The sequence below is a fragment of the Daucus carota genome, chromosome 5, assembly GCF_001625215.2.
Source record: "Daucus carota subsp. sativus chromosome 5, DH1 v3.0, whole genome shotgun sequence".
Classification (NCBI taxonomy): Eukaryota; Viridiplantae; Streptophyta; class Magnoliopsida; order Apiales; family Apiaceae; genus Daucus; species Daucus carota.
In genome coordinates, this window is record NC_030385.2 from 6,173,899 (window position 1) to 6,201,810 (window position 27,912).

The 27,912-nt window shown below is 34.4% G+C and overlaps 2 protein-coding genes across 4 annotated transcripts; one reads left to right on the forward strand and one right to left on the reverse strand.

Moving 5' to 3' along the window:
• Window positions 1-7,591: 7,591 nt before the first annotated feature.
• LOC108220474 (TSL-kinase interacting protein 1) lies at window positions 7,592-14,093 on the forward strand. 2 transcript variants are annotated; one of them, XM_017394254.2, is made up of 9 exons: window positions 7,592-7,729; window positions 7,903-8,039; window positions 8,130-8,311; window positions 8,400-8,641; window positions 8,978-9,191; window positions 9,844-10,251; window positions 10,353-10,550; window positions 13,492-13,569; window positions 13,675-13,902. In XM_017394254.2, exons 1-9 carry the CDS (start codon window positions 7,725-7,727, stop codon window positions 13,762-13,764), a joined length of 1,554 nt encoding a protein of 517 aa, XP_017249743.1. In that variant the 5' UTR covers window positions 7,592-7,724; the 3' UTR covers window positions 13,765-13,902. The 2 variants fall into 2 exon arrangements, with proteins under 2 accessions (XP_017249743.1, XP_017249744.1); XM_017394255.2 differs by having other exon boundaries at window positions 7,605-7,729; window positions 7,869-8,039; window positions 13,675-14,093.
• Window positions 14,094-17,154: 3,061 nt separating this feature from the next.
• Window positions 17,155-26,944, reverse strand: LOC108220028 (crossover junction endonuclease EME1B). 2 transcript variants are annotated; one of them, XM_017393664.2, is made up of 13 exons: window positions 26,604-26,823; window positions 26,290-26,454; window positions 26,104-26,177; window positions 24,850-25,086; window positions 24,610-24,763; window positions 23,825-23,934; window positions 21,869-22,044; window positions 20,119-20,182; window positions 19,901-20,019; window positions 19,650-19,739; window positions 17,950-18,064; window positions 17,610-17,807; window positions 17,155-17,507 (listed from the first exon to the last, which is right to left on the reverse strand). In XM_017393664.2, exons 1-12 carry the CDS (start codon window positions 26,803-26,805, stop codon window positions 17,628-17,630), a joined length of 1,686 nt encoding a protein of 561 aa, XP_017249153.1. In that variant the 5' UTR covers window positions 26,806-26,823; the 3' UTR covers window positions 17,155-17,507; window positions 17,610-17,627. The 2 variants fall into 2 exon arrangements, with proteins under 2 accessions (XP_017249153.1, XP_017249154.1); XM_017393665.2 differs by having other exon boundaries at window positions 17,229-17,439; window positions 26,604-26,944.
• Window positions 26,945-27,912: the final 968 nt, after the last annotated feature.

Here is a 27,912-nt window from a genome sequence, read left to right on the forward strand (position 1 = left end):
CTAAATAACAAAAGAACTTATGTTACGCAAGTCTTTCAAGCATTTGATCAATGGATGGGAGAAGATAATGATCCTTTTTAGTGGCGGTGTTTAACCTACGATAGTCAATACACATTCGTCAGTCTATGATAACTCTAGTTGGAATCAATTCATCTTTATCATTCTTAATTACTGTGGTACCTCCTTTTTTAGGAACTACTTGAACCGAGCTCACCCATTCAGAATCAAAAATTGGGTAGATGATGCCCGCATCAAGTAGTTTTATCACTTCCTTTTTAACTACCTCTTGCATGTTCGGGTTCAAGCGACGTTTTCTCTATATGCAAGGCTTATAATCCTCATCAAGATTAATTCTATGCATGCAAAAGTCTGGGCTAATCCCTTTAAGATCATCAATACTATACCCAATAGCTTTCCTATGCATACACAACATAACAAAAAGTTGAGAAATTTGACTATGATCAAGTTTAGAGCTAACAATCACAGGACAAGACTCATCATCATCATCATCATCAAGGAACAAATACTTAAGACTATATGGCAAAGGCTTTAACTCTAACTTTTTCACTTGAGGTTTATCACAAGGATTAATAGCATTTAGTTGGAAGACCAGCAAACTGATTATGTTGGATCATCGTGAGCAATGCCGGTTTGATCTCAAAGTTTGCTGCTTGAATATTTGGCATAACAAGGCCAGTAGGCACACCACTCGGAGAGGGTTGTGAGTAGTTCTTCAAAGATTTATTAAGAAGATCACCCATTTTAATCTTTGACTCTTGTTTCCCTTTCTTTCGTTGATCAAGATATTGTTGCAGAGTAATTTCAAAATCGGGACTAAGAGATGTTGATTCCGCGTCTCCTGTAGACCTGGGCATGAACAACTAAACAAGGAAAACAGTGAAAACAGTCTCAATTGGAACTAAAGCTCCAATGAGACAATAGAAACAATTTAAACAATCAAACTAAAATCTACTGAAAACTAGTCGTCTTCCTGGCAGAGGCGCCAAAAACTTGATGTGTTAAATTAAGTCTACCGCAAGTGCACGGTGCCTGTTGTAAACAGATACTAGCAAGTACGGGTCGAATCCACAAGGAGACATGTTTCAGAATATTTAATCTAATTATAATAAATTGCTTCTAGAGAAAAGTGATTTGTGAAGAATTTTGATTAACTACTAATGCAAATAAAGTATGTTTTAAACCAATTAACTAAAATCTAGGGCAATTCAGGTCTACCATGCTTACACCACAGCTAATTATGTGAATATTGTAATTCAATGGGTCGTGTAACTATAGCAATTGTTAATCTCTCTCAAGCATTAACACTCTCGGAAATCCACTGATACTCTCGTACTCAATTTTAATTCCGCCAATTGAATGTGTGCCCCTACGAAGTATATCTCTCGATCAAACCCCCATTCGCATAAAATTAATCAATGATATTGGCCAATTACAAAGATTAAATATTTAAACATATCAATTAGAATTTCACTTTAGCCGTTAAACCACTATCACATTAAAGCATAGTTATGATGCAAACATGGCTTCCCTTGCGCCAGGCCCGACTCAATCAAAGAAGAGACCCTGTGCTAAATTTAAATTTGGGGCCCTTTTATTGAAAAAAAATGCACACTAAATAAAAATTTAACTACATTCTGCGTGTCTATTCTGTTTTTCTATTTTGTGTGCGTGTGTTTCCTTTTATCCTAAACAATTTTATGTTTTATCTAATACATATAACTAGACCTGTTGGATTAATATGGGGCCCCAAAATTTTTTGGGCCCGGTTCAGTTGAGCTGACTGTACCGGTTGATCACCGGCCCTGCCTTGCGCGCTAGAATGAAACTACTCACAGTAGAAGTAAAAGCAACAAGATCTATATAAAAAGTCATATATAAAAACAAGAGAATAAGGAATACCTCAAACTTAATATTAATGGAGAAAATAAGATCCGAACTTAACAAAGTATATTTATTGGAAGAGAAGAAGTAGAAAACTCCAAACCCTAGCTAGAGCCTCTCTATCTCTCCAAAAACTAATAATAAAAGATGTCCTCTTGATATTTTTAAAACAATATATAAAAACTCCAAAATCCAGTAGGATTATGTCTCAAAATTCGTAACTATATTTGCTGCTCTGTGTTTGGGCTTTTCCGGTTGGACTTTGCTTCTTGGACCACTCCTGAATCAAAAAAAATTTTATAAGCTTCGCGTGGCTTGTAAGATCATCCAAATTTGACATCCGGGACTCAGGATATGGCCCAAATAGTGCAGAATTCGGGTAGAACCCAATAAATCCGAATTTCCTTAGAATTTAGCTCAAAAATAGCTAATTTATCTTGAAATCCTTCTCAACTTGGAATTCTTTATTTTCTACAACAAAACAATAAAAATCTATTAAATACAATCCAAATCAGTGCAAAATATAATAAAATACGAGAATAAAATCATATAGAATATATATAAAAATATATTCTATCAGTTAATATATAACTACTCAAAAAAAAATGGATACATTTGTAAATTGATTTTGAAGATTAAATTATTAATATATGTACGTATATTGTATGATAAATTTATCCAATTTTATGAGTCATATATAATTATGTCATTATGTTCCATCCTTTCATCTTCTATACATCTCTCCATTTATTAAATTTTTTAATACCTAATTCATGTTGCCACGAGTTTATTCGAGTGAGACTTATAATCAAGTTGTCATCCAAACAATAAAAAATTAACTTGAAAAAGAGTTCGAGGGTAGACACTCAACCGATTTACAAGTCAAATCGATTTTTTAATACCTGCCGGAAAACGCTCCGCCTCTACGTGCGAATCTCCGTCGTGTGACATGTCTTCCTCCTAAGATGAAGATCTTGAATAGCCCCTCCTTCTAGCGCTAATTTGTTGATAGAGGAATTTGGTAATCAACAAAGATGAGGTTCATGGCCGGAATCAAGATCCGTGACGGTGGTTTTGGTCGCCGGAGAGTGGTGGTTGTTTGTTTTTAGGGGGTGGCTGAGATTAGGTTTTGAGTTGGTCTCACGTGCTCGCAACTCATGATCCCCTAATGTGCCTACGTACCCCTATATTTATAGGGGATCAAGCCGTACGTAGTTCTATTACCATGACTCCTAGTTTGATCAGGACTAGGCCTCTTGGGGATAAGACCAACCCTGAGGTGGTGACTTATCTCTTAGACGTCCAACGCCTTCAGAGTCCTACTCCAGTTAGAATTAAGCCTTGAGGCCAACTACCTCAGACTCCTAGTCCAAGTACATCACGGAAACGGCATCATCCCCACTACGAGAGATGACACTAACCGCTACTTTTTGTAGCATGGAGGAGACATCTTGGTAGAGCCGTGACCAATTCCCTGAGGTGTAGGGCGCGCCCTTCCCCCTTAGTGAAGGTTCTCACCAAGAGGTCAGACAAGTAAGGAGCCAAGTTACACGATCGTCTCAGTCCCCCAATGAGGGCTAACTCACCAGAATACAGGACCCAGACATATGATCGGCCTTCATGTCACCCCTGAGGGCCTTCTACAACCGTGATCACCCCAAGCCCCCGCACGAGGACAACCCGGCAGATAGCAGGATTAGGGATTATAGATCACGCCCGGTCGTAACCCGGGAACTACCAGATGAGCCTGATAACTTCCAGATGAGCCTGGCACTAGTCTTCATATCCCTCGGAAGGGTTGTCTTCAATATCCCCCGGAGGGGTAGGTCTTCATATCCCTCGGAAGGGTCGTCACTGAGACTCACTCATCCTCTCACACAATGCGTCCACACGTGGGCGCGACCCCTGAGGGCGCGCCCTTTGTCTTCGCTGTCTTGTCCCATTAGTTGTCTCAACAACACATCAGACAGGTCCTTCTTTAACATGAGGTCGCGCCCCCGGGGAGGCGAGGACACCCCGTTAAAGGCACGCCCTTGGTCTTCATCTCATGGTCAACTTCTTACGAGGGACCCGCCCCTCGGTCACCTTCGAAGAGGGCGCGCCCTCCTCCACAGATTACACGACGTGGGTGGACGGAGGTCGGTCGCGTCTCTCCATCAACACTCTCAAGTAAGGCGTCCCTCCTTGTGACTCGGAGGACGCGTCCTCTTCACGCAACACCAAGGGTCGGTCGCATCCTCCCTTTATAAGCAAGAGGACGCATCCTCTTCATGCAACATCAAGGGTCGGTCGCATCCTCCCTTTATAAGCAGGAGGACGCGTTCTCTTCATGCAACACAGGCGGGTTAGTCACGCCATGGAGGACTACGCCTTTCCGTTCAGATTAGTGTCTTCAAGGGTTGGTCGCGTCCTTCCTTCCGACGCGGAGGACGCGTCCTTTCAACCTAGCTAAGCATGCGCTTAGCCCAAAAATGATGTAGCCAAAGACCTCTGCCAAGGGCCGCGCCCTTCGGGACAGACCCGGAAGAGGCGCGCCTTCTGTCTTAAGGCAACGACCAGATTTGGTCATAACACATTTCAAGAGAGATGGTTCATTTGAAATACACAACAAAACACATTCTCTCTTCTTGCAGAATTTCTGATTTTATCCGATTGAATTATTTGGTGAACCACAAATAACTTCAATCTGAAAGTGTTCACACGACTTCAGAAAAATCCAAGTTACTACCAAATTATACAACATCATTATGTTCCATCCTTTCATCTTCTATACATCTCTCCATTTATTAAATTTTTTAATACCTAATTCAAGTTGCCACGAGTTTATTCGAGTGAGACTTATAATCAAGTTGTCATCCAAACAATAAAAAATTAACTTGAAAAAGAGTTCGAGGGTAGACACTCAACCGATTTACAAGTCAAATCGATCGAGTTTTAGACAACCGACTATTTGACAAAATTCACATATGATTTTTTTTAAGAATAAATTAGTTTGTTAAATATTGATATATATTTATATGAACAGATTTTTGAAAATTTAATCAAACTATGATTTTAATTATAAAATTAAGTTAAGATCTTGTGATTCTCATTTTAATAAAAAGTAAAAATTATTTACATTTGCGGAGACAATGACGTGATGGTGTTTAATGGACACAAGTGACAAATTAATTAAATTCTGTAACCATTATTCTAAAAGTCAAATTATGATTAGACTCGGTATCATATCAAGCAATGAGTACTCGGGTTAATCTAGAACTATTCGGAAAAAAATTGGCTACATTTGTAAATTGATTTTGGAAATTTAATTATTAATATATGTATGTATATTGTGTGATAAATTTATTCAATTTTACGAGTCATAGACAATTATGTCTCTTTTCCTCTTCTATTCCATTTATTAAATTTATTAATGCCTAATTCAAGTTGCCTCGGGTTTGTATCGAGTTCATTCGAGTGAGATTTAAAATTGAGTTGTCATCCAAACAATAAAAAATTAGCTTGGAAAAGAGTTCGAAGGTAGAGACTCAACCGATTCACAAGTCAAATCGATCGAGTTTTAGACAACTGACTATTAGATAAAATAATCACGTATAATTTTTTAAAGAATAAATCAGATTGTTAAATATTGATAAACTTTTGTGATAAAATAATAACAGGGAAACAAATGATCAATCGATCGACTGATAATCATAGTCGTTCAACTAATAAATGATATGATAGATTGTCAAAACAGACTCATGAGTAAGATATATAAATATTTATAGATCAGTTATAAGAAGACTAAGAGGGAGGGGAGAGATAAAGAGAGATAAAGGGAGTTAATAGCTATTATGTGTATCTGATTCCTTATTCACTCGTATAATGAAACTTTTGTATGTGCATATCCTTGAATTCGATCATATCATTATGGCTCATCGTAACTTTTGAACTTATTAAATCATTTTCTACTATTCATCCATTTCATTGATTGAAATATATAATCCGCGTTTAAAAGTTCTACATACAGACAAGTTTTATTGTAATTCTATTGAATAGTCTATTAAACTCCATTGAACATTAAAACCTCTTATATGCGAATTACATTGTGTTTGTCTGAGTAACATAGAAATATATTTACTATACTGAATTAGATATTGTTGATATTATGAGTTGGTTCAAAAAAAATTATACTTGAAAATTTAATAAAAACACAATTTTATTATAAAAAATAAATAAAACTATTAATTAAAATAAATATAATATATATTTTATGAATGATGTCTCGTGTCTCGCACACGGGCTTCTCAGCTAGTGTTATCATGCCTGCCCCCTTCAGACACAAATAACATAATTATTATATAACTAGCGAAAAAAGCCGCGCTTCGCGGCGGCGTTATGAATTTTTTTTAAATTTAGACAAAAAAATTGTTTTAGCTACTTTCCCGTCAAACATAATACTAATAAAAAAATATTATTATCTAGGTAAAAATTAATCTGGGCCGCCCTCCCCTTAAACACAATACTAATAAATAATCTTTTTTATAAATTTTGATACGAAATAATATTATAATTCCATAAAAGTTATTTTCAGTCGTGTTCCCGTTAAACATATCTTCAATATATCTTATCGAAAATAAGAATTGTATATATTACTTTACATATCTTAAATATAAATTGTATTTTATCTATTATTATTAGTTTGAATAAATAAGAAAAAAATTGTATCATCTTTAGAATTCAATAAGAAATACTATTGTATCATCTTTAGAATTTAATAAGAAATACCAAATAAGAAAAGAACTGTATCATCTTTAGAATTAAATAAGAAAAGAATTGTATTACTTTTAGAATTCTTGGACCTGATTTTTTGAATTATAATTATATTTTATCTCCGAAATTCAAGAAAATTTAGAAGACTGAATCGAGCAATTCTAGAGACGCCGGCATCCTCCTGTATATATACTAGCCTTTAACCCGTGCGAAGCACGGGCGGATATATAGTTCGTAATTTATTATTTATAATTTAAATTTTAAAATCATTTTATTAGTATTTTAGTATCAATGAATTGAATTTTAATTAAATTATATTATTCAACTGACTATATTTTCTCCCGATTACTTAAAAATGGACAAATCCTAATTTAATCCGAATATAATATACGTAGATTTAAAAAATAAAAAATCAGAAAATTCTAATCTTTTCCAAACATAGCCGATCGTGTAATACCTTTTGAAAGATTCAGTAAAAAAGATATTCAAAATTGTATATTTATAATTTTATTTATAACATCATTATAATTTTTTTAATAAAATATTATATGATAATGTATTGTTATAAGTGTTTTTAGTATTTGAAACTGTTTATAATACTAATAGACTCCATATTTGTAGATTTGTAGTACCAAAAGGAGAGTACCAAACCAAGAAATATAACTAAAACCTTGGATTACAAATTATACCCATGTTTGCTTATTATAGTATAGTATAGATAGTATAGATATATCGGTTTGGCTAGTGTATGCCCATGGGCACATGCTAAGCGCGGAAATTTTTGTATTTGGGAGATTTTGATTGGTGTGGTTGGTGTATTTGCAGGGGGGTCTACCATTATCATGAGATAGGAGCCAATCAAAATGATCCAAGCACAAAATTTTCCGCACTTAGCATGTGCCCATGGGCACACCATAGAAAAACCGTAGATATATTGATATTGATTGATGGGTGTAATTGAAAAATTCAAACAACCCGCCCAGACAAATGTATGATATCTGATATACATATATACCCGCCCCCAAATCTATCAAACCAGAAGAAGCTCCAGTTGTTCCATTTCCAATTGAATGAGGTATGCATCCCCGTCTCTCTTTTTTATATATCTATCTATCTCTGTATGTATGCATCTTGTTTCCTAATCGCCTTAGTTGCTGTATCCTACTTTCCCAATCCCTAATCTCCTCTTGTTCTGTGTTTGTGTTTTTAACTAGTCTTATCGTCTCACAATCACACCACTCAATCTAGGAATTGTGCTATGAAAACTTGTACTAAAAACCAATTACCCGGAGGAGAAGGAGGAGGAAGCACTGTTAAGCGCAAAGCTTCCCCAATTAAGTCTTCTACTAAATTGTCCGCTAAATTTATGAGGTCCACATCACCAGGTTTCTCTTCTTTTTTCGTCTTCACTTTCGATTAATCCGTTGCGTATTCACCTCACTACTTACTTAGCTTAACCTCACTCCTATATGTAGATAAAGAAAATAATACTCTTGCTCAACCATTGCCTCCCCGTCTCGCGAAACAACCTCGTGTTCTGCAAGATGCTGCTCGACTGCCTACAACAGAGCTATTGACTCATCACTTACACCCTTCAACAAAGATTCAGCTTCAGCTTTTCCCCATCAACCAGGACACTCGGATTCAATTGGAGAAAGTAAGTTGAACAGGCATCGGAAATAGGTTACAGAGTGCTTCTCGTTAAATTTCCATTAAAAAATTATTGTGTTTGCGTTTTGTTATAGGATGGTTACAATCCGTTTCTAGAGCTCACATTAAGAGCTCGCAAGAAGATATCGTCTGTCATTACACACATGGATAGTAAATGGGGCAGTTCGAGCATTGCAACTGGAAAGCTTATGCTTGTACCGTATACTACAACATTGGACAAGGTAGCGTCTGTGAAAAGATGGACTTTGGATGACATTTCGGTAACTGCTGGAGATGTATATGCAGCCGTGGACAGTCCTGATGTATTTCGCTTAAGGTCAAATGTTTGATACCACTCTTTTTTCAGTTAGTATAGCTATTTTTGGAATATTTATAGCCTTCTTTTTATATAAACCTGTTTATTCATCTTTACAAAATTGGGTCTTAATTAACTCTTTTGGAATTCTTTTGGACAAAATAATAAATGGTATATATGATTGGTCATATAATCGTGGTTATATAGATGCTTTTTATGCAAGATTCTTTATTGGGGGCATAAGAGGATTGGCCAAGTTAACTTCTTTTTTTGATAGACGAGTAATTGATGGAATTATGAGAATATTTATGTTTTTTGAATAGTCGGCTTCAAACTAACCATCTTTATCCTTTTTAGATATGGCTGGTTTTCCAACCTTGAGTCCACTTGCTTTGAAGGTTCTTTAGGATCTGAAGGTGTTAATGGTTTTGCGCGTACTTCAGAGGTCACACCTAATTTGATGAAAGAATTAGAGAGGACAAGTGAAGATATTGTAAAGCCGAATCATGTTGGCACTGCAGCTGAGAAGATTGTTACTGACCAGTGTATGGATGTTTTAGCTAATCATTTGGTAACTCTTGATCTTTCTCTTTATACATGTTATGTACATATGACAAGGGGTGATAAGATTTTCATAATAACCCTGACAATTCCCACCCTACCACACCTTTTGGGTGCTTATAAATGCCCATGACATTAAAAAATTAGATTAAGGAACATATATACTCCCAGTCTCTTATTAGCTTTTAAAACTAACATTTATGGTTTCTTTGTTTCCGGAACTCTTTATCTTATTATCTCACGGTTTATGTCACAGTTGAACCAGATACTACATAATGTGTGTGTGTGTGTGTGTCTGAATTTTGTGTTGCAGATGTACATTTCACCCACTTGCAGTACAAACCAAAGTTGAACCCAGGACTTATTGGAACTTATTTCTTCAGAGAAAGACCTTTAGGGGAATTGTTTTTATGTTGTTGTTTTGAGTTTGTGTTATACATGCAATAGATCAATTGATAAGATATACTTCAAAAATGAAGAATGTATTAGGTTCTGTCTCACGCCTGCGTGCCTAGTCCGTATCTGAGTCTGTCTCTTGCAGCCATGTTAGGGTAACATAGGTTCTATTGGTTAATCCATGCGGTTTTTAATTTGTTATTTGGGCTGATTTTTATGATTATTCAGGCAGGATACGATAATTCTCTCTATGTTGTGTTATGTAGGATGGTAAGAAGATGGACAATGGCACTGGAGGATCAAGTGTAACATGCGATAATAATTTGACTATTGGCACTGGACAACTTTTACCGTGGGATGATAGTATTCTTAATTTGAGCATTGGAGGCTTTATCTCCGAATTATCCTTACTGGGCAAGGCAGATGGTTGCAATATAAAATCAACTCAAAGTCAACAAGGGTTGCACCAAATCCCAATTTCTGATTTTAGCATTGGTGGGCTGCTCAATGAAGCTTCTTTGCAAGGAAAGATCCATAGTAATAAGTTAGCATCAAATAGTAGTAAATCAGCTGTACAGGAAGACATTGGCAAGGGATCCCAATTTCCATGGGATGATAGTCTAACTAATCTGAGCATTGGGGGTCTGCTTTCTGAAGCATCACTGCAGGAGAAGGTTAGTAATTGCTGTCTTAGACTCCCATGGAACTGAATTTGGAATACAATTGAAACTACATCTATCTTATTTGTTGCAAATGATTTTGTGCTGCTATATAGATCCAGGCACAACCAGCAAAACCATTATTACGTGGATCACATTCATCTTTTTTCGATGCTGAAGAGACATGCCATGAATTTTCATACCAAAAATCTTCATTCACAAAACGTAATCTGACTTCGAGTGGAAGCGGTAAACCTGGCAGCTGCAGCCACAATACCAATTTGAATACTACAAAAGTTTCTTCTTGTCCCGAGGTCTGGTTAAGCTTTCTTTTTCCTTTATGTGCAGTTTCCTAACCTTTACTTTTTAGATAAGCTTGCTTAATGTAGACTGATGATAGCTACTCCATCAATCTCCCACTTTATTTATAACATATTTTCTAGGGTTCCCAACTGGTCAACTTCTGAATCAATCTCAAGCTCAGCTTTAAACTTCATACACAATTCTATATGCTCAAATCTTGTGAGCCGATCAACTTTCAGCATGTATTGATTCACATGCCTAGATTCTAAAGCATGTTGCTGTAACTTGTAAGACTATTATTTTAAAACAGCTCTGTGCTTGAAAAGGATTAGTACTTCATCTTGTTCCTGGTCCATGATAATGACATGCAAATTAAGAATTTAGGATGTTAAATGGTTCTTTTGAAGCATTTTGTTGTTCTGGGACTCCCAGGGTGTGTTTGAATAGGGGCTTGAGGAGGGAAGGGTCAGGTTGGGTTAGGATGGGAAAGGTTGGGCAAAGAAGGGATTGATTGGGTGGAACACTTAGCTTGCTTGTTTGGTTGTAAGTGTTGAGTAGAGAAGTGTTTAATCATAACTTGTTTGGATGGAGGGTTATGATCACTTAGGACTTGGGAGTTAGGGTTGAAGTTTTGGATTTTCTTTATTTAAATAAGTCTTATTAATTCGGTTTAAAAAAAATCCTACAATTCAAATCTTTTTATATTAAAAAAAATCAAAAAATATCTTTGCAAAAAATAAAATAAAAATAAATTTGAAATCGTTATATTCATATGAAGACGTGCAAGTGTAATTAGTTAAACAATGACACGAATATATAATATACTAAATAATAAACCTTAAATACAAACCAAGAGAAACTACTCTTATATGTCATCACCCTCCGGGGCCCACTCAAAACCAACTCGGGCCCACTAAAGCTCACTAAGGCTTCGGATAGATCCTTGAGGGGCTCCAGACAAGCTCAAAGCCCATACTTGACCCCACCCCCTTCCCACTAGGCCCTGCCCCTGTCCACTGGGCTTGGCCTAGGCCTTGTCAACACCCAACTCAGGTCTGTCCTCGGGGCGCACAAACCTCCCCATTCTCTTAGAAGCATTGGTTTGTATTTTAGTTTGTACTAGAGTAACACTCTCTCTATGGAAACTAGTCTCTGACCAATTTTTCATCACTGTTCTTACTTGTAAAAATCACTCATCTATAGATCAGAAATCACTATTTTATATGTTAAGAAATCTGTCAAATATAAATATACATATTCAATGTATATCATTATCATCTTGACTCGTACTACATTGATGAAACTTCTAGCATCATTATCAACCCCTTCCATTACTGTCGCCGTCACCAACAACCATGAGTTGCCAATCACTATTTGTCACCTTAACTTGCCACTACTAATGACTATCTACCACCACAACACACCTCATCTCGTCATTGGCTACCATCATTGACCTCTTACAATTATAATTGATCATCAATAATCGACGACCAATTCCAATCATAAGTAAATTTTCTCAATTTGAACAATAAAAATTGATAATTCTATTGTATAAAATGGTGATTAATAGTATATAAACTAGTGATATCTGTAGTTATAAATGGTAATTGAAGGAGTGGTTTCTAGTTTTTAGAATAACATTGGTTTCTATTTGATCACTTGGCTATATATATATATATATATATATATATATATATGTATGTATGTATGTATGTATGTATGTGTGTGAATATATATATATGATATATGTACACACATAGCAAAGGAAGTAAAACAAGTAAAAATTTGTTGCGGTACTAGCAGATAATGCATCCTCCATAACCCCCAAATTTGGGGTGTTGGAATACTTAACCTGTTCAATTGGACTAAAACCCCTTATCAACCACTCACCAACCTCTAAAAACCCAACCCTTCATTTAAATTTCTTCCCAAATTAGGGTAGTGAAATTTCAACCCCTCCCAGCCCTCCCCAACCCCCAAAGCTGCTACACCTCACCCAGGCAATCCTAGGTTCCATGCACACCCTCAGTCTCCATATTCATGAAGAGACGTCAAGTCGGGGTACTTAATAAAGATACCTCTTGCCTAGAGATGATCTAAAAACTATTGTTGACTTCTTAGAAATGTAATAAGTTGATAATGATGAATATACATTTTACATGGACTATACGGGGCCCATATGTAAACTCGGAGTCTGGAATATACATGTCGATCAAGCTTGACAAGAAAATATTTTAAATTTGAAGTTAAGTATTGCTCTTTTGATATTGCATGCACCTGGTCGTGCACAAACTTGTGTATGTATGGAACATTTCTCAAGACATCCAGTTATAATAATTATGATGGCTACATTACTATTATTCATTTTTCTGGAGTACTGTTACATATCTTTTTCTATAGGTCCTGGCCTTAGTTATACACGCATGGGTTCTTTTGTTTGATAGAGGTAGTAAATTTTAGCCTGCTGTTTTTTTTTTTTTTTTTTTTTGGGGGGGGGGGGGGGGGGGGTGCTGCTATAGCAGACATGACCGGTAGTGATGACAAGACAGAGACTATCTATTGTAGATGAAGGATGAGTGTTTGACTCTGATAAATTAGCAAAGCCTAGCAAGGCACACATACTTGAACTATTGTTTCTTGTTATGTTTATTGCAAATGTGCATGACATCCAAGGTCCTCATTGATGGTTCACAGTAGTTATGGAAACCTGTTGAGTTACACTTAGTATATGAATATCACTCTGACCTTATAAATGTATTGTGCCAGATAGCTAACTAGTTTTAGATAATTTATTTACTACAAAGAAGGGGCCTTAAGAAGTGCTGCTGGTGATTTAAAAAAAAATACTCATTTTTTTTACCTGACATATACTGAATCTGTGATTAACTAGTGGTTTTATTTTACTAGTGATTTAAGAAACAAATTAGTCTCATCCAAGACTCTTTGTGTCAGGAATCAAAGAATGATCATCAGCCTGGTTCAAGATTACACAGCGAAGATAGTTTTATTGGGCTGACAGGCATCAAATGGGTACTGCACAATAGCTTACTTTCTTAATTGTTCTTTTTAACGAAGTGTCAATAAGATTACTGCTATTTAGTACGCAGTACTTATTAAGCAAAATGTTGATTGCAGAACGACTCCTTGGGACCTTTTGATGTTGGAGCATCCACCCTACAGCCAGTTTTTGGAGACAGTATTAGCTTCAGCAAACTCATTCGATAAAAGAGTTGTTGCCTCATTCATTTACTTGTGTAATATAAAAGACATTCTAGCCGGTTCGATATAGGAAGATTTGGATGCCGAAAGACTTTGAAGAACTGCAACACAGTTAAAGACAATAATAATTAGTTGAATAGCAAATGCTACTATAGATTGTTAAAACAGAACTTTGGATTGCAGCTGGTTCAGAGGAATGTGGCCGAAATACAATTTCCATCCATCCATACATAAATTTATGAATAGATTAATGTTGTAGTATTAAATTTTTAAGCATCGAAATTTCTTTAGTTGGTGAATATTTTCTTTAAAATTTTATTTGTTTACTCCTTTTACCCCTGGATCAAGCAACTTTTGTTTTGTTATTGAGGTTTTCGAAATTAGCATCTCTCTGGAGTATTGGTAAGTTGCAGATAATTGTGGGGTGAATATAACTTTCTTTTACTTATAAGTTTGAATCAGTTTATATAAATTTATTTATAATTTCATAAATATAATTAGACTTCTCTTAAAATCTACTCGGCAGGTGGAACAGGGTGGAATGGAATGTGATGTTAAAAAATTCTTCACTTTCTTTTAAACAATCATGCTCCACATTTCACTAGTGAATTAGCTTGTAAAGTTCTCTAAATATCATTTAGGCAAAACTAAAAGGATATTTCGTATATATACTAATTTCTTCTTTCATATAAATTTTCATGTTCTTTCAAATATTCCAATATGCACCAAATGACTGATCCTATTAAAGAAAATCAGTTATGTTGTTGCACATCATTGGGACCAGTTTTCTGTATGAGATGTTGATCAAAATGACCTGCAAAGAGAAGAATGTAAAGATGTTTCCCGACTCCGACTCTTCAATGTGAGAATAAGTCAAGTGATCTTTTGTGAGTTGGGAGAGAACTGCAAGTGCCCTTAATGTGTCTGAGTAATGAATGAGCGAAAGCAAACATGTAGCAACTACTATATTTCAAGTGTTCTCGTCTCCTTTGGTCTTGGTCGAGGAGATCGGGAGTGGGGGAGTTGCTCTGCAAAACCAGGGTGGTGAACGTTGAAGTCTAACGTCCCGTGTACGGTTATGGAGATGTGGTCTTTATTGGAAGTTTTCAACGAGTACAGTGATGAATTAGCTATTTTACCTTAACTTAAAAGGATAATGATGGAGTTTTTGTATCGAAGTACATCACCCCGTCACCGGTGTTTTTAGTCTTTTAAAGTGTTTAATGATGTAAGAGTAAGAGACATAATGTGTTGTATACTTGTAGTTATAAATGGATTGTCTTTTTTATAATGGATCTTGTCTCTTTTTCTTTTTTAACTAAGGTAATTTAGGAATGATAACTCCTCACTATAGAAAGTCAAAACCTAAAATTCTCTCCAGAGCCGCCTCCCTTGCTTCTTTCTCCACTATAATTTCCGGGGCTACCATCGGTTTTCTCCGGTGGAAAGCCCCAATCTCTTGTCTTCTTTTCATTTTTCAATAAAAATCTTTAGATCAAAACCATCGGAGTATCCGGATTTTTGTCTTCTCCGATCAAATGGATGGCTATACGGTTTAGAGGGGTCCGGTTTCTCTTATTTTTGTGGTTTGTTTTCTGGATCTAAAGTTTGCTTTTATTTTGTAATTTTAATTTAATTTGCAATTTCAGTTTCGTTGTAGTCTCTCCTTAGTGAGAGTTTTGGTATTTCTCTCCTGTGTGAGAGTTTTGGTATTTCTCTCCTTTGTTTGTGAGAGTATGGTGTTTGATTTGGTGATAAGAGTTTTTATGGGATCGCAATTATGGTCGATAGCTCAAACCGGATTAGTTCCAACTGGATATGGTGAAGCGGGTACATGTAAATATATCATCTTCAACAAATGGCGTGATTGTATTTCCGACATGAACGGGTTAATCAGCTATTGTTTCTGTTTTATGGTTTGTTCGACGCGATATTTTTGTAGATGCCGTATGGCTTTTCATTATTGAATTGATACTTACTCAAAAAAAAAAAAAGGTAATTTAGGAATGATAAAAGAAACATAACATTTGTACTACAAATTATCCCTATGTCCGCTTGTTATGATAAACATGGAGTAGAATACATTTATCTGTAAATATTTTTGGGTATTTATCAAATATACCTCTTTTTAACATTTTAATTGCAATAATACAATCTTCTCTCAAAAATTGCATATTTACTTTCTTTTTTAAATCTCAACAAAATTATTTGCAAATTTCAGTTCTTACATCTCAATGGGCCTCACTTACGGTTTTTCAAGCTTGCTCACTTTGTGTCACTATCCTCCCTGTATCTTCTGCCTTCGTCTCACTCTCTTTCTATCTCTCTCTTTGCTCTCTCTTCTTTTTCATTGCTAGCTCTCTCAAACTTCAATTGATGAGACAAATTTTTGATTAGGTTTTCAGATTTTGGGGAAATCAAATTGATTCCAAAAAACGATAAATAGATGAGAAAGATGAGCGGATAGAGATGACGAACACATACAGGATGAGTCTAGGAGTAGGAGTAAAGGCAGAAGTAAAAGTTTATGTCCTTACGATTTGCTTTTGTATCTTTCAAGGAAATTTTGGTTGCTGCTGTTGTTTTTGGTTGCAATACGTGTTGATTTTGTTTTGGCCCCGCAGGGGTATGTATTTTTCCGCTTTTGTAACTAGTTGCAACTTATTATGCAACTAAATATAATTTTAACAATTTTTTTTAAAATTACATATGTAGTTACAAGTATGGTTGCTCGTAGTCACAGATTTGGTTGCATATGCAAAATCGTAATTTTGCAAAAAAAAAAATTGAATGACAGTATTTTTGCAATTTGTTTTAAAAAATGATAGTATTTTTGCAAAAATTCTTTTTCACTTGGGTATTTATGAAAAAAGCCCAATATTTTTCAAAATTAATATGTTATTGATACTTGTTTTAATTTTTTAACTAATTATAAATTGTAAACTACTAGTATTACACATTAATAAATTCTTGAACCGTATTTTATAATTTCTAAACTCATATCTTCACTATATGGAGTTTCAATATAGTTTTCGGGTTTCGGGTCGAGTTTCGATACTGAATACCTAGTATCCAAATTCAAATCCAAAAAATCGGGTTCGATAAGATCCATTCGAGTCGAAACGGTCGGGTATCCATTCGGATCGGTTTTTTTGCCATCCCTAATCGTAAAGCTTGGACTTCTCATAAAGAGTGGATGAAATTAACTGTATAATATCAAATTGGTAACTCCACTCCTCAATCCTATACCAAGTCGCCTTATTTTAATTTCTTCTAATAGCATAGACAGCTATACAGTTTCAGTGAATTCTCGGTTCTTTTGTATAATTGAAAGCATGAAATTTCATTCATGATGTGAATACAGGAGTAAGCGAGTACAGGAGGAACGACAAGATATACAAGGAAAGCCGCAACTGTTAAGAGCAAAGATAACAAACATGTATTTTACTTTGTCCAATACAAATTCGATGGGGAAAAAAAAGAATCATTTGCAAATAAAGACACACCTAATTTAAATACATTGTTGTACTAGATTCATTTAATCTAGTACTTAGCTCTCATTGGATGGTAGTAATTGATAAATTTTGGCTTCCCATAGTGTACCAACTACCAACCTAATTTCAAGCTTTTGAGTTCATATCTAGCTGCAGTCATGTTTATGAACATGAATCACGACTGTATCTGTATATTTAACGGACGATGATCAACATGCAGAATACTTTATGTGTGCAACATTACAGAGCTGCGGCCTAAGTTTAACATGCAGCAAAAATTCCAAGCAGAAAAGGATCAAGAAACAACTAAAATCTATTATTTAAATAGGAGATACATTCACATATACTTTTTCTCACCCATTTAGTTGCAGTAAATCAGGCAGATTTAGAATGAAAGAAATCAGCACCGTTTTCAACGTCATCTGTTTTAGTGTTTCCACATTGCGCCATTAATATTCTGTACACTCTTTTTGAGCAAATTTCACCTAATCTTCTATCCTCGCCAAGTAACCCTTCAGTTGTCAAGTCTTTGAGTAGAAATTCTTTTTCATGCACCTGCAGTTTCAAAATAGGGGTTCAATTTGGCCTATTCAATGATCAAGACAACTTGTTTCAATATACTCTTATACGATGAGCATTATAATTGGTAATGCATACCGAGACAAGTTAATTAGCTTAAAAAACACATAATACTAACCGATTTACTAGGATCCATATAAATTTGTAGAAGGGATTTCATTGTAGGGTACTTTTTCCAAATTGCAATGGCAAATCGTGGCTGAACCTTTGGAATTGCTACCAATGCTTTCAACCTAAGAGAGAATAGACAATGCCAAGATAAACAAAAAGACAAAACATGAGTAGCTGCTATTAAAAAAAAAGAAAAGAAGTTTAACAAAGCTAGTAGAAGCAGAACATTCACTTCACAGATTATGGGCGAACTCCAGTGGATCAAATACAGTGATCATTCAATGATTAGGGCGAAAGCAACTACCAGCACAAAGTATAAAAGTATCAAGGCAGCTTCCTTGTGCTTAACATCTGCTTTGAATCCTAAAGACAAGTATTATGTCTTTGTAAAATTGCTCTAAAGAGCTATAAAATCAAATTCGAAATTAATATGAAGGAAATTTGCAATACAAGGACAATTTTTTTTTTTTCTTTTTTTAATCTAACATGTTTGAGCATAATTCTGCACTCATAGCCTGTTACTGTGAATAAAACAGTCAAAATGTTCATTTTATTCTATTAGTTGTCCTAATTTGCTGAACATCAAAGGATATAAATATCTCTTATGGCTTCTCTAGGCTTTTCTCACAAGGCATACCAATTTGCTAAACGCCAGATTAGATACTGTAAGAAGACTGAAATTCTGTTAGGTTAGAAGACTATAGAGATATATATTCTGTGTCGCATAATAAAAATATAATATTCATATTATTCAGAAGTTAAAATTAATTTCAAGGAACAAAATACATTATAATCAAATTACACATAAGTCAATGACAGTAACATCTCACAGTTTTTGCGAACAAAAATCGTCATTATTTTGTTATCTGCATAAGTAACCGAATTGTGTTCTATGTATACCACACAAGAATCACATCAAAAAACAATGAGAAAAAATTCCATTATTTCTTGTCCATGGTAAAATTAACCCAAATACCAACAACAGATAATCAGACAACTGGGAACCCAAGTAAAATAAATTGAAGTGAAAAGGGAATAAAAACAAATTATGAAAATGGGAAGAGGAATAAGCTGAAAGTAAAAAAGTTCAGCTATTTTTTTACTTATGGGCTAATATAACTCTAGCTGTCAAAGAAAAAATAGCTCTAAATGATCTCATTCCATTCTTGGATTCTGCGGAAATCAGATTTAATGATTAAAGGTGCATCTTTTCCTTTCAGATACTCCCACTTGGCAGCTTAACTTGTAAGTTATCGTTTGTTTTCCTAGAGACTAAAGTTTACAATGTAAATGCGGCAAGTTACGTGGCTTGGTAAGCAAATTTAGTAAGCTAAACTGTCCACAAAGGTTATACACAAACCAATGGCTTGTCTTTTCTTGTAAATACAACACAATCTTCCTAAATATCCTTTACAGCATAGACATTATCATTTAACATGATAAAAGAAATAGTTTGTCGCTTATTAATTAATTCACATATATACTGTATAAATGACAGATTCCCTTAAAAAACAAAGAATTGTTTTCCAGTTTTTGTTGCTTCAAAAAACTAAGACTTTGTGGCATATAAATGGCAAAATAAGATTTTTAAATGATCTGTTCTGCAGATAGGCCATACACTAAAAAGTAAAAACGCATAATGGTGTGTCTATATAATCCTTACAATACACAACAGCGACTTCATTTTGTCCATTTGGAAACGCTTACCAAAAGTTTTTCTTTATGAGAATTTTGTCAGGACAATCCTTAGGGACAATCGATCCGTTGGCATTAACAGATAATGGAGTTAACTTCTTCCTGTGATTAATGCAAATATAAAACAAATTAGGACAAAAAACATGTGAGATATGGATTTTCTAAGCGCTTCAGAGAATAATAATATAACATACACTCCATCAATTCCAAAGTTACAAAAGTCACATAAAAAGTCAGTATTTTCTAATTTTTGCAGTTAGTACCTGAATTGGCAAGAGGCTAGACTGCAAGTCAAGCCAACGACATGTTCAGCTAATTCAGCTTCATCTACGCACTGCCTTGAATGCACTTTTGAAAAATGTGTGGTCAATCTTGACAGCACCTATAAGAAAGTTATAATCATGCATGGAGCTTAGGTAAATTTGAAGGAGATATTTCAGCTCAAACAACAGAAAAGATTTAAGGAAATTATTTAACTAACCTCCTCAACAGGCGGACGGTTCCAGTCGTTAAATTTGCTTGGGTCCTTGTACTTCCCTTGTTCCCTAATAACAAATAGAAAATCTATGCAACATCATCACAGCAGCATTAATAGAGATTTAAGTTAATAATCAATAAATATACTCCCTCCGTCCCCCTGAATAGTATACATTGGGGGACGGGGACGCGGCACGGACTTTAATGCTCCTGTGAAGTGTAGTTGTGTAATATATTTTTAAAATTTTCTTTTTGTGAATTAAAGTTCGGATGTTATATTTTTATACAGAAAAAGAAAATCTCAAAAATAAGTTACGGAACTATATTTTTTAAGAGCATTGAAATGCGTGTCGAGCAGTTGAAAAGAAACGTATAGAATTAAATGGGACAGAGGGAGTAATAATCAATCATGTTATCTGTTTTACATAATCATGTGAAAATAATTAATCATAAGCAATGCAAATAATACAACTGGAAGCCTAATAAGCCTGATTATGGATATAAACCTTCAGAACTCGTTGCAGTAATATATAACACATATAGCATATATTTATATACCATGCACTTATTAGAATTCAATAAATTACTCATGACGCGAACCTATCTTTGATAGGTGGATTTTTGCATGTAAACAATGCTTATGTATAACAAGTATTTCAAAAAAGAAACACAGAAGTAACAAGAGAAGCAACCAGCTTGCAAGAGGATGGAGTAATGCACTGCATCATGGTGGCCAAAAAAGGGTTCATGACGTGTATAAACCCAGAGGTAGCAAAATCTGTTGTCGCTATGTACAATTAGATCATCTTATAGCAGATTGGTAGCATTAGAAAGAAAGAAAATCACTATAGATCCACAAATATTTAGGATGCCACATTCCGACCTCGCGATGAAAGATATGTATATTCACTATGTTGAAAATACACCACCCCCGGTTGTCTTCTTTTTTTGTGTGTATATAGACTTGAATTAGATGTTCATCTTTAAATAAAGTACATAAATTGCAGAAATACATAGCTTAACTGATAGCAACATTTCATTAGTAAACACCCATGTATTTGTCTAGTGGTAAAAGATCCTAGTATCTAGTAAAATAAATATTTCATTGCCAAAGAGTAAGAATAATGTATACTAACTGTTATAGAGTACAAATATTTGTTACAAACTTACAATCATAGCATATATTTATGATCCAATAACATATTTTAATCAAAATTATAGCACACAACATAATAAATATAATTTTACGTTCCAATGATAGATTCTATAATATACATTTTATCACGTATATATTCCTGTTATCAAAAAATACAGATTATAAACTTATTGCTGCCGACTAGCCTGAGAGGAAAAAGGAGGAAAGAGAAATAAAAGAGCAGAAACAAAAAAATAACCCAGATAAAAATGAAGAAACTAGAAAAGGAGAGGTCGCTCCTGGTCATTAAGTTGTTTAACTTACAAACTGAAATAACAATTATTGTATTAACCCATCTAAGATTGGCCAATTTTGGCTTATTCAGAACAGGGTAACATATCTGAGCAGCGGTTAAACATATTTGGGTTGGAGAACACGATGCTGAGTACGCCTTAACAATTCTGACATCAGGTTGTCATTAACACAGTGGTACAGATACATCATACAGAAACTCACGAACCATATATATAATATAATACAAGTGTAACCTACATGCTATGGTAAAATAAATTGTTGGCAGTTGGCACAACATATTGTGAACAAAGAACAAAATGCTAACCTCTTATTGATATATGACTGAAGCCTGTTGGTAAGGTAGCATACTGTATGGGCTGGATAACGTCTTTGCACACGTGAAACATGTCCCATTAGAGACTGATCCATGACAAGATTACAAAACTCATCTGCCTCATACACCAGCAAAACGTATGGAATTTCAACTCCACTGGGTGAGAGCTACAGAACACAATAACTAACAATTAACTTACGATTCAAATTGCTGAACACCATGTAAAGCACTAATAGAGCGATAAATACATAAATAAAATACAATTAGGAAATGGCAATCTCAACACAAGCCCAGATCTAGACCAAACAAAATCTAAGACAGTAACAGAGTTTGAGGATTCTAGTTTGTAATAAACGGAACTGGCAAATTTTAAATTTTTAAAAAGTTAAAACTGAGGGATCTGAATCGCCCAACACAAACCGACATGATAAATACTTGCTCCGCATAAAAAAAAATCGACTCGTAAATCGCAATGAATGTTAGTAAAAAAGTTATTTCTAACTCAAAACCCATGTGATCCATTTGAATCTTTACATAATAAAATTGGAATTTATTCAATATAATTAGCAAATTTTGCATGTGTTAATAATAATAAAACGAACATAAATCATTTCAAACTGCTCAAATTGAATATCGAAAAATAAGTCAAAGTATAACTATCAGTAATCTCAATTAAAATAATGAGACTAGATTCTGTAGGTAAATTATATAATGGCGCACGATAATCAAAAAGAAATAAATGGGAAATAACAACAGTAATAGGAAATAATAAAGTGATATAGAAGAATCACTATCTTTAAAATTGGCCTTGAGCTCTATAAGGTAAAACTTCAAAAGTGAGCAAAATCTTGTCACATTGTTTCTTAGTTTCTGTAAAAAGACAACTCACGACAATTTTTACCCTGGTTCGCCACTTAATATTTATGTACTTGGCAACTGTAGAATGCTCTATAAATTAATAAAAGCAGCAGATATGTATATGTGTTCTTACATGACTAACATGAATATTACCTCGATAGGTCGAGAATTGTTGATACTACAAATATTACAATTTTCAAACGTTAAAACTTAAAACAACAAAAATATTTGAAAAATAATTACTACGTCCATTAAATGTGATGTGTTTTTTGTGAATGCTACACCCTTCATGTCACAATCATTAAAGGATATATTTTTTCTTCCCTGACTAAAACATTACCAATTACATTCTTTGATGACATGCAGTTAAGCACTTCATAAGGATAATAAAAAAAAATTGAGCCTGTTAACTTTGCATATGATGACTGATGCATTACTTACGCTTCTCTAGTATGCAAGACTCATAAACAATTGTGAATTGTTCTTCTAGAATAGTACTGCCGTTGTTTATCCTTGAATTTTGAAATTTATCATGTGAGAATTCTTCATCCTAAATTTACTCAAATATATAAAATAAATGTGTAGTCATCTTAATATGTATTACTTGCATATCCTTCATCCTAAATTGACTTGTACCTTATAAAGATATTAGAAGGCGCCAATTCGTCTCCTACACTACAACTTCTCTAAGAAATGGATGGCCAGCTATGTTACCCGGACTCTTCATTTTGTCTCGAGTACCCGTGTCGGACACTCGACACTCGGACATAGGTATGGACACTCCGACACTTATTTTAAGCCAAAAACATGTAAAATTTTCAAATTATTGCTGAGTCCGACACTCCGAGACATATCCATGTTGGACACTTTTAGCCGAGACCGGGTAACTTAGATGGCCAGTGTTCTAGCAAAATTTATAGTCTTCAAGATAATAGAGTCCTAACTTGGCAATAGGGATACTAATGTATAGCAACAAGTATTGAGTAAACAGTTTGCTGACTAGATTGAAGTGTACCAAAATTAAATAGGTAAATATGGCATTTTAAATTAAGAATGATAAACACGACTTATAAGGAATCCAAGGGCTACCTGGGAAATTTCATCTGGAACAGTCATCGCCCACACAATGGATCTTTCAATTGGATTTGATGTTATACGGTATGCAATACCTTTCTCGGCAAACCTGCTCAGCAGACTTCCTACGCTAAGAAAGAAAGAACTTGCTCAAAACACAAAGATAGGGTAAAAGATCAAATAAGTTGGCTCGAGTATTACATATCGAATTATCGATCACAGTTCTAAAGACTTAAAATGCTAAGGCAGGTCGTACACATAGCTCACTTCAAAAAATGTGTTAGCATGTCAAAAAATATAGCTAACAGCTAACTGCCAGCACACAAACGGAAAGGCTTGCTACCCTGCATCCTTATGGTGAGTAGTGTGTACAGAGTGCACAATATTTATCTACTTATGTCACTTGCCTTGATATTGAAGAAGAATAAAAACCATTATTTGATATGCCAAGTAAAAATTGTCAAGTATCTTGAAGCTAGAGCATGGAGGATGGCCTATATGTACTAGAAATTAGATGGTTGGGAAATCAGGAGGCTAGAATTTATCTCAAATATATTAAGTGGCTGAACTCACAATGAGAAAGCAGAATGATAGAAATTCAACCTTGAAAAATAAAGATACACTAGAACAATGATTGATTACAAGAATTTATCTACTATTCTACTTCAAATAGAAGAGCCAACACCTTGGAAGCCCAGAAAGAAGCTATATCCTGGCTATGCCATTGGATAGCGCCTGACATTATGTAGCAAGACAAGTTGACAACTATGCGATAAATCGAGAGTATTATTAAATCATACCTCCAACTGATCCTAATTCTACTACTTTAGTGTCAATTTCAGCCACTATGGACTTCAGAGCAAGCTTTCCTTTTTCCCACTTTTGCTTTTCTTTCTGAACCTTTTTCATCTCAAGTGCCTCAGCTTTAAGTGCTGCTTTTTGCAACTTCTCTCGCTGCCAAATATCAAGTGTAAAAACTGATTACAAAATCTTGTGATCGAATAATCAACAAAAAAACTACCAATGGTAAAAACTCTTACTTCTTTTTGCAGTCTCTTCTCCTCCATCACACGAAGCTTTTCCTCTTTTGTTTTTTTCCGCTTACCCTTCGGTTCATCGATGTCATTCTGTTCATGTACTTTACCTTTACCTGCACATTCCTTCGGTTCGTCGGTGTCGTTTTCTTCACATACTTTACCTTTATGTGTATATTCAGCTCTTAAGACATCAGATAAAGGCTGCAAATCATCCAGTTCTTGCTCCAAATGATCGCATACCTACAGAAACTCGTGAGAAGACCTAATGTGTAATTATATTGTGGTAAGAAACTTCTTTCTTAAAAATATATACTATCTTGTGTGTGTGTGTGTGTATATATATATATGTATATATGTATGAGAACAATATTAGAAGATATAAATTCGTAAATAGTATTCATATCACTTGTCACACGAAAACAATATTAAATCAATAGATAAAAGATAATTTAGTAGCAGCCCATGATTTCCATCTAACAATATGTTCAGAAAATGTCTTTAATGCAAAAAAAGTCCTTAGTCGTTCATTTGGGACATGTATAATGGTATTAATTTTAGTCCAAATTTCAAAACTTTCAAAAAAAGAAAAGAAAAGAAGTGCAGAGGTCACGTGCTCACGCTATAATGGTATCATTTGTAAATGCATAAATATTAAAACAATCAAGTACAGGATTTTGGTGTCTACCACAATAGCTGAATCTATTTTCACTCTCTGTTCTTGTGAGATGAGTTTGGTCTTTCATTTTAGCTTTAAATTGTGACATTTATTTACCCTAATTTTTGTATTGAAAATAAATTTTTTAAAACATAAATTGGGTGAAAGAGTGTTGAGAATTTAATATAAATTAATGACAATGTTGTTAACTCAGGTCCTTGTAAAAAAATTTTTAAAAAAAGGCTGCACTAACTGAACATCATTTCATAGATCGCAATTCTATAAAATTCAAAAGAACCTATTTTTTTATAAATAGTAATTTCAAATGGAACTATTATGCAATGATTATAAGACCTACATTGGCTATTAAACAAGGAACTGTACCTATGATAGTCTATATACTTTTATAAGTATAACATGAGTGGAAGGATTTGATGCAACTACATTTCACACGCTTGTCTTTAGTATATCATTATATGCCCTAAATTGTAGCTATATACTTATTAAACAAAGGTTTAAAAAAAAAAAATAGACGAATATTCACCGCATAATCATGAAAACATCCTCGTATGAAGAAACAAGGGTTATAAGTTTAATAGTACCCGAGGAATATCATACTCTGGATAAATTAAATCCACAGACTTCTCGCCATACATTTGTGTCACACTAGCAGTTCCTGATTAAAAAAAAAGTCTGATTACTTAAAGCACAAAGTAGAAAACTGCAATATATACTAATGTGACGTCTTAATACATTAATGTCAAGTTGCTTGACCAAAGTCGACGAACCTTCATTATCAAGAGAAAAGTGTGATTGAGTAAGTCTAGAACCGAATTCTGAAAAGGTTTCCGCTTGAGAAGTGGCATGCAGCATTGCATTTTGCTTACTAGTTTCTGCTCCCCAAAAACTGTCAGATTCATTATCAGACTCCAAAAGAATCAATCCGTCGATTCCTGCAAAGAGATAATGAAAGTTTAATCAAATAACTGATTGTAAAAGTGGATGATAATTTCAATAATCACATAGCATTCAAACTTGACAGACAATATGAGATTAACAAGTAATTAGTCGTAAAATAAGATGATAGAAGAAGATGAAAAACCAGAGGGTTTGGGCTCGGGAGGAGAAATGTGCGAGTGTTTCGGAGGAGGAGTGGGGTCATCGTCGATGAGGAAAACGGGAGCGTTTGATTTGGAATCAAACAGACGTCTCTGACGCTTGCAATTCGTTGTCATGGGAGTTGAATCGGAAATTTCTAGGGTTTCTCTTTCGTCGTCGGAGACAATATTTACGGCCATTTTCATTTCTGCTTCTTCAAATGGGCGGGCCACAGTTATTAACTTCTTCTCATCAATATATATTATGGGATACTAACTTAACTATTAAACATTACCGCTTGCTGGACTACAATCCTAAATATCACCGTGAAATTTGGATGACATCGGTAGGTTTTCTGCAAACATTTTATGTGTCAGAGACTCAAAATCACCTAAAATATTATTTTCCAAAAACAATCCCTTAGAGCAAGTCCAACACTATGCTGAGAGGTTCCCTAAAAATATTATAAAATAATATGTCTTAGTGATTTAGCACAAGATTTAGCACATGAGCTCCAATAGTACTCCCTATATCCATTCCCTATTATTATAATAATATTAAATTTAAACAACTTTGGTGTAGAGGAGAGAGGGAAATGATGTGGAGGAGAAAGGGAAATGAATATTTTAATGATAAAAATAGTTTAGAAGTGGCTAGCATATTCTAAAAATAGGGAAGGGGAGGCTTGTGCTAGTGATTTAGCACATCACTAGCATAGTGTTGAAGTGCAATTTTATCCCATATTCCCTATTTTTGGATTTAAGACTTAATTTAGCACACCTATTGGACTTGCTCTTATATTACAGGAGTTATGGCATAAAATGATAAAAACCATAGAGGCCTTCCAGGCATATTTTTAATAATTTATTTATTTTCTTATATTCCTTCCGTTTTAAAATATGGGTCGCTTAATTTTTTGACACACACTTCTAAGTCGTTTGAGCGCTTTGTTAAAATTGTTGTTTTTAAAATTTTCTTTTTCTGAATAAATATATATTAATATTATAATTTAGAAAAAAAATTAAAATTGATAATTTTAACTAAGCGGTCGAACCACTTAATAATGGGTGTCAAAAAGTCAAGCGACCCATATTTCAAAATAAAGAGAGTAATAATTTTGAATTTTAAATTATTTTATTTTTTCCTTTTTCAGTTTTAATTTCTTATCTATCTTAATTGATTCATAATTTAATTGTTTGATCGATTAAACAGACGATATATTATCTATAAAATAACTTTTTTCCTAATTATACCGCATTTTATAATAGAATATAATTTTTTGTAACAATACTTTCATTACTTAAATACTTCTA